Source organism: Daktulosphaira vitifoliae, unplaced genomic scaffold, assembly GCF_025091365.1.
Source record: "Daktulosphaira vitifoliae isolate Bord-2020 unplaced genomic scaffold, ASM2509136v1 Scaffold_1, whole genome shotgun sequence".
NCBI classification, from domain to species: Eukaryota; Metazoa; Arthropoda; class Insecta; order Hemiptera; family Phylloxeridae; genus Daktulosphaira; species Daktulosphaira vitifoliae.
The window spans coordinates 87,898,823-87,906,524 of record NW_026099572.1 but is presented as its reverse complement, the minus strand read 5'-3'; the positions used below and the strand labels follow the sequence as shown (position 1 = coordinate 87,906,524).

The 7,702-nt window shown below is 24.3% G+C and overlaps 2 protein-coding genes across 2 annotated transcripts; one reads left to right on the top strand and one right to left on the bottom strand.

Annotated features, from left to right (window-relative positions):
• The first annotated feature begins 338 nt into the window (after positions 1 to 338).
• LOC126896305 (diacylglycerol kinase epsilon-like) lies at positions 339 to 4,573 on the top strand. Its single transcript, XM_050668971.1, has 9 exons — positions 339 to 560; positions 667 to 846; positions 900 to 1,077; positions 1,140 to 1,267; positions 2,256 to 2,403; positions 2,465 to 2,682; positions 2,759 to 2,901; positions 3,429 to 3,912; positions 4,001 to 4,573. Exons 2-9 carry the CDS (start codon positions 667 to 669, stop codon positions 4,115 to 4,117), a joined length of 1,596 nt encoding a protein of 531 aa, XP_050524928.1. The 5' UTR covers positions 339 to 560; the 3' UTR covers positions 4,118 to 4,573.
• An 82-nt stretch (positions 4,574 to 4,655) lies between these two features.
• On the bottom strand, positions 4,656 to 5,688 carry LOC126896325 (uncharacterized). The gene has a single exon (XM_050669007.1). It carries the CDS (start codon positions 5,519 to 5,521, stop codon positions 4,835 to 4,837), a length of 687 nt encoding a protein of 228 aa, XP_050524964.1. The 5' UTR covers positions 5,522 to 5,688; the 3' UTR covers positions 4,656 to 4,834.
• Between the last annotated feature and the right edge of the window lie 2,014 nt (positions 5,689 to 7,702).

Genomic DNA, 7,702 nt, shown 5'->3' with positions numbered 1-7,702 from the left:
TATTTTATGTTAAATTGCTACAATATTCATCTACTCCGAAATTTGATTAATCAATTTCGCAAACTATCAATTTTCAGAGTCAATTTTATTCAGAGAAATCAATTAATTGTCCTATTTGAAGTATTGTAGTAAAATTCAAATATTTATAAAGAGATATTCGCAGTAATTGTTGTCGGAGTAAATGTATTCGGAGAATTTTTTTACATTGTCGGAGTATATGAATATCGGAACATTATCAGTTCGTGGCAATCCCCGTAATCAAGAATAAACAGACCTACTTAATAATATTAATTGTGATAAGAATTTGAATGAGATATTATATTTGTTATATCAATGATAGTTTCCACATATTTCAAATTCTGACGTCCATCATTTATAACAACTTTGCTGTTTTTTTGTCTATCATATGAAATGGTTTTGAAATAAAAATTAGTTAAACATTTTAAACTATCTGCCAAACTATTTTCCTTCATTTTATGTATCATATTAGGATTTGACATCATTTCTGTGAATCTCGCATCACTAATAGGTTTTGTTATTAATATAATTTGAAAAGTTTTGTAAGTTCATGGACAATTTTTATCTTTTTGATTATTTACTATTTGAAATATTTTTATCTATTATTATAATTACATAATTATAAAACTATTTTTATTTAATTTATAGATGATAATGTATACAATTGAGGATGACTTAGTATTGTTAAGTTTGATTACTGTTTTTATCGCTGCAGTTGTTTTTATTGCAAGTATCAAAATTTTTAAGTCATTATTCCCTTATACTAATGTCAGTGAAAAAAACTGTTTGTACCACACGTGGATTGAAAAACCTTCATTTATATCAAATGTAAGAACTAAACCTACTAGTTTTAGTCATTAAATTTATAAGTGTTATTTTAGGATCCACATGTGTGTAGTGTATGTGATACTCTAATACATGGATCTAATATACGTTACTGTGATAGTTGTGGCCTGCTTGTTGATTTAATATGTTTAAAAAAAGCGAACAAGCGAATAAAATGCAAACTTATTAGTACAAATAAGTCAGCTAAAACATTTTCTCATCATTGGGTCACATGTAATAATATTCATTATTATTTTTTGTGAAATTCATTATAAGTTAATATATCTTTAATTTAGCACTTACATCATACCCAGTTATCTGTGAGCATTGTTCAGAAGAAGAATCTGATATTGTAGGGAATTTTTTTCAATGTAACTGGTGCCAAAGGACTTCACATGAAAGATGTATATCATATTTAGATGTGGTAAATTTTTTTTTACTATTTTATTGTACTTTTGATCCTTTCTGTACTCGGGCAGATTATTAAAAAAAACTTGAATTAATTATGAGGATAATAATCATCCTTAATAATTATTATTCAAAAATACATTAAAAACAATGTAATTACCCAAAAAATTTTTAAAAAAACTTTCTTAAATAAGAGTTAGAAATGTATATAGAAAATGACTATTTAAAAAATAAAAAATAAAAATTAATTTTTTTCTTATTAGAGGCAATTACTGAATAATATGCTTTTAACTTAGTTAAAAACTAAAAAATTTTTAAAAAAAGTAATACAAAATATTTGCTAAATCATTAAAGATGTCACAACCTGGTGTTACACATGTACAAACTCAAACCAATCCTATACATATATTGCCACTCATGTAAAATTATGTAGCACAATTCAAAATGCATCAATTTTTTCCAAATTAATTATGTACAACAGCTTTGTGGGTGTACTTTTGAATGAATAAGAAGCATAAAAATTTGTAACACTCCTTGACATCAAGAAAAATGAAAATGAAAATGAAAAAATCAATTTTTTACCTTATTAAATGTAATATTTTATTAAAATTTTCATAAAAAAAATTCTTATTTTACATTCAAAAACAATTGTTTTTATCTATTTATCTTTTTTTTTCCATTTCTAATATTTTTAGAGATACAAACAAATAAAAAAATATGTATTTTTCAATAAATTGGCACTATATCAGTCAATTTTGACTTTTCAAAAAAAAATTTTAATAATTTTAAATTTCATAATATTTAACAGTGTTTGTTTTATTCAAAACTAATTTGGAAAAAATTCTTGCATTTTTTACATACATATTTAGACCCCACTAAAAAATATTGTGGATATGGCTTTGCCTATATTCCCTTCTTACCTATAGAGCTTGCTCACTTATAAATATTTATTTATTTTATTCCAATATTGTGTTTTATTTATTTGAAAATATTTGGATTATTAGAAATGTGATTTTGGTAAATACAAAAAGTATATATTGCCACCTTTTTGTGTCAAATTACATAATAAGTACAAAGTCAACACTTCTAAACAAATGATTGAAAAAGTACTTTGTACCAGTTGGCCAATATGGACACCTTTATTCATTTTTGGTATCTCAGTATCTTTTGATTACTTATCTATTTTAATTATGCAATAAAAATTTATTTTTAGTAAATAAAAAATCTGGAAATAATGATGGATCTGTAATAATGTCGCACTTCAGACGTATTCTTAATCCCATACAAGTATATGATGTTATAGAAAATCCACCTGAAAAAGTATTATTATGGTTGAAGAATTCTACTTTAAATAATATATACATATTAGTAGCAGGTGGTGATGGAACAGTGGCAGGAGTTCTCAATTCTATTTATAATCTCAAACTTGAAGTATCAAAATAAAAATTAACTTTTTTAAAATATAAGTTTGTAACTACAGTCAATATAAATTATATTATTTTATTAGAATGATCCAGCTGTTGGAATAATTCCATTAGGTACTGGAAATGATTTATCAAGAGTATTAGGTTGGGGAGCAAATATTCGCAATATTAATTCGTCGTCTATATTGGATTCAATAAATAATATATCAATTGTTAAATTTGATCGGTGAGCATTTTAGATATTTTCTATTAACATATTGGCAAGAATTAGTGGGACATAGAGATATAAAAATAATAAAACTGAGAATTAAGTCTCCTTAAAATTTTTTTACAAACCTATATATTTTTTAAATTAATAAACTTTTTCATTTTTATTCATTTAAATTCAACTATACTTTTAATAAAAGTAATTAAAGACATTTTTCTGCAAGTATCAAAAAAAAGTATAAGTTATCCTGCTGGTATCAAACACTTAACTTTTAGGCCTTCTTTGCTTCTAACTACTTTATTTCCTCTAATCTTTTGTCCCTGATATTGTACATTTGAGATAAGACAATCCGCCTAAGTTCTGTTCAGGACTCTTCATACTTTTAGACACAACTTTATTAGTCGTCTCTTACTACTGGCAGAAGGGCTGTGGAAGTATTCTTATTCCCTATCTACAAGGAAAATTTTCTATGCCCTCCTGATTTAAAAAAAAAAAAAATTTAAATAAAATTAAAAATTAATTATTGAATTAAATTTTGTTTTTAGCTGGAAAGTAGATGTAATGTGCAATGTGTTAAAGAAAATTAAAGTTGTTAATTCAATAACTATGTACAACTATATAGGAATAGGTTTAGATGCTCAAATTGCTTTAAATTTTCATCAAACTAGAATATCTCCCTTTTATTTATTTAATAGTACACTTTTTAATAAAATTATTTATCTGGGATGTGGTACACAACAATTTTTAGAACAGCAGTGTAAAGGTCTTTCTAAAAAAATTGAATTGTATATTAATGATCAAAAAATAACTCTAGCTGACCTTGAATCTATTGTTATTGTCAACATAAATTCATGGGCTGCTGGTGTAGATTTATGGAAATTGGGTAATAGTGATGGAAATGATTTTGGAGAACAAAGTATTAATGATGGTTTGTTAGAAGTTCTTGGAATACGATCTCCAATGCATATGGCTCAATTAAAATTAGGTTTATCTGAACCAATAAGAATTGGTCAAGCATCAGTTATTCGGGTAAATTAATTCTTCTTTGGCTATACTTTTTTTTGTATTATGACTTTTTATGATTTTTTGTATTTGTATTCTATATAATTTTATATAGATAAAGTTGCTACAGAAATTACCTGTTCAAGTTGATGGTGAACCATGGCTACAACCAAGCTGTGAAATTTTAATTAAAAGTATATGTCAAGCATTAGTCATTAAGAAAAATACATAATTTTTATTATGCCTAATACTATGATTTAAGATGTATAATATATACTTATACAAATCAATACTTTGAGTATAAATCTTTCAGGTCATAGTAATATATAATTGTGATGGTATCCCGAGGGGTATAAAATAAAGTCCTTCTATTTTTTTTATCTTCGAATATATAGTTTTTTTTTTGAATAGTGTCTCAGAAGAAGTCCAAACAAGTTTTATAAATTCATTAAGTTCCTATGTTTATTAATAATATTAGTAATACTATTATCAAACCGACTCAATTATATTTTAATTAATGGACTTATTTATCTTTTATGTTATTGAATTCAAATATTTATTTGAGATTTTATTTCCAATTACTATAAAGATCTTCAAAGCAAATTTATTTCAAAAATTTTAAAACTATTTCATTCAGTTAAACTTATTTTAAAAAAATGATACAACCATAAACTTCTCTCTTGATAAAAACCTTTTAAAATATTGTTAATATATTAAATACATTGTACAAAATAGTTATATTAATAGAATATGAATATGTGATATTAAAATTAATTTCAGTGCAATTTTTCTATATAATTTTATTATTTATAAAATTATTTATATCATATGTTTGTTTCTTAGATATATTTTTAAATAAATATAATACAAATAATTTTAGTAGAACTTTCTTTATTATTAAAATTACATAATTTAAGAAAAGTTATTTATTTATACAGGTCTAAAATATTCATCTTATTTTATCTGAGTTAAGTTTCAATGTTAAATTATTATCAAAAAGTTTATATAAGTAAGAAACATCGTTAATATTGAATATTGATTCAAAAGAAGTTATTCTCATAGTACCTGTAGCAGTATCAGAAAAACCTGTTGCTAATGGAGCTAATGCTATTTTTAAGTCTGATAAGTGTGATGCTGCTGCAGCTAATCTCTTGGATAGGTTATCAACTTTATTTCTCCAGCAACCAAAAATCAAATATATACGTTCAAGGTTTTTAACATAGATTAAAAATTCTATAATATTTTCAATAGATTCATTCATCAACATAAGGATACTAATGTCATCAATAATTAAATAAATAGGACCATTTTTGTTCTCATCTACGAGTTTTTCTAAATGACTGTATAAAAATTTTACTGATAAATTGCCTTCAGAAAACTTAAAACGATTTTTATTTACCATTATCAGTAAATTATAGTGTAATTTCATACCAAGACTGTGATAATGACCGAAGGTATCTCGAAAACCGATCATGGAAATTGTATGATTAGTTCTATTAAATAATCTCCATAAATAAAATGAAATGATAATATCACCTTTACTAGTACCCGTTTCTTCGATAAATATTATTTTTCGATCTTCATTATCTGGTTTTAAAACCAGACTGAGTTCTTCCATAGTACTAGTATTCGACATAGAATGACAAGTTCAAAATGAGAAATTAATTATTACGTTGTATCATTGCCTTATAACAAAAATATATAAAAAAGATAATTGTAAAACAAAACTATAAAATGTACCTATGGATTCCATAAAAAAAAACAATGATAAACTGCCATGTTATTAAATTTAAATTCTTTATCATTATTTGCATAATTGTTATCAGAAATACATACATTTATCACAGAATTGTTGTTCTATGATAAAAATCAAGTGTATATAATAGATACATACTAAAAGTTGTTCAATCTTTAACTACTTAAGGTTAAAAAACTAAATATCTTGTTACTAACTGATAAAAATCTAAGCTATTGAATTATAAGAGAACATATTTTTGGACACATTATCAAATATTGAAAAACAATAAATTTAATGTTTTTTAAATCACAACAGGGGCGTAATTACTAGTCACGCTTGCGACCTCTGACAAAATAAAGGATTAAAATTTTTGTGATCTCAAAAATATTTTGCTGTCTTTCAAATTACATGGTGTTCCATGATAATTTCTTATTAATTATTGCTTCAATGTGTAAGCATAATATTGTATAGTTATTTAATAATTTGTTATATTAATTGTTGATCAGTGAATTAAAAAATAAATGTTTATTAACTGAGTGCCACTCTTAACGAAGATTAATATATTGTCCATAGTTAAATTTACGTTTGCTTGTCTAAATGCTACCACTCTTTCATAAAGAACTAATAATAGCCAAACTTTCTCTATTAATATTTTTATTATAAAAAAAAAAACGATAACATAGCCTTTGGTTTATTCCTATTAATACTATTATGTATGTCGAAGTATTTTTGTTTTTATGGAAAAAGAAATTTGGAGAAGAAAAACCTTTGCACAAAAGGTTTCTCTTCAAACCAATAATAATTGAAATCTCTAGTGCAACATATTTTTATTTTAAGATTTATATTATTTTTCATGAATAATTTGTTAATACAAGTCCTTTTAATTAAGGTAAGTATATATTTAAAATTTAATGATTTTCCTTCAATGCTTGGATTGTACTTTTTATTTTTAAATACTTAAATACTAGTAATTATTTATTATTTTTATTAAGGAAAATACCGTATTTCAAAAAGGTTTAATATTATAAAAAAGAAATTATAAGTTTTGCAATGTATTCAATTTATTTGGTACTCTACACGTATAAATGGTAATTTTAATTAGAAAATAAAAATATACATGTTTGTAAAATTATAGAACAACCATTTTTTATCCTTTTTTTTTACAAAAAAAATTATGGGTTGATAACTTTAGTGTCAGTTTTTATTGAGTTACAGCATTTTAATTCATTTAAGAAGAATATAGCACGAGTCGGTACAGTTTGTATTTGTGTTATACAATGTGCACTTCGTCCCTAATGAGAAAAGCATGCAGTTATTTGGTTTGCAAGTGAATAAATTAAATTTATTTTTATAAGAATAAAAACTCAAAACTGGTCAAAGGGAAGTCAGAAACTCTAAAAGCAACATAAATAAACTATACAATTTTGGCTCAAATTACGCTCCTACCCCACAGTACCTTAGTTTTAGATATTCAAAAAATGTATATAGTCGACAAGATAAATGTCTGAAATATAATCAATACATTTTGCAACAACCAATCCAGTTTATTTTTTAATTTAAAAAGTGTGTTACATCAATCATTGACTGTATTTAACAATCAAGGGGATTTTTTCAAAATTATGATGCTGATAGTTTCAAATAGATTTTTAATGTATAATTTCAGTACATCAATCGATGAAAATCGATAAATTCGATCCACAAAAAGAAGAGTAATCATGTGTATTGAAAGTAAAAATCATTACAAAGTAAAACCAATAATTTCTTAGCTATGTATCTGAACTAAAAATCTTTTATTTCAAAAGCATAACAGAATTAAAAAAAAAAATTTTAGCTGTTTGGCCAATTCTTTTTGTATCTACAAACATGTAAACATGACTTTTCCAAAGCTAATAATATAATGAGGGCCCAAAATTTATTTTTGTAAATCGAAATTTTCTTTTAAATTGATCGAAATTTTTTAAATAACCATATTTTGGTAGCATTCTCATTGGTAAAAAATTACTTACTAAAACGATTAAATTTTATCAAATAAGGGGATGTGACACCCTACGATTTCCCTCTGGATGGCACTGTATGTAA

What these genes read in the sequence shown, in the direction of transcription:
- LOC126896325 (XM_050669007.1), bottom strand. Translation starts at nt 5,521, where the DNA reads ATGTCGAATACTAGTACTATGGAAGAACTCAGTCTGGTTTTAAAACCA.
- LOC126896305 (XM_050668971.1), top strand. Translation starts at nt 667, where the DNA reads ATGATAATGTATACAATTGAGGATGACTTAGTATTGTTAAGTTTGATT. An exon ending in AACCTTCATTTATATCAAAT is followed by an intron (nt 847 to 899) that starts GTAAGAACTAAA and finishes GTGTTATTTTAG; the next exon opens with GATCCACATGTGTGTAGTGT. An exon ending in GTCAAGCATCAGTTATTCGG is followed by an intron (nt 3,913 to 4,000) that starts GTAAATTAATTC and finishes AATTTTATATAG; the next exon opens with ATAAAGTTGCTACAGAAATT.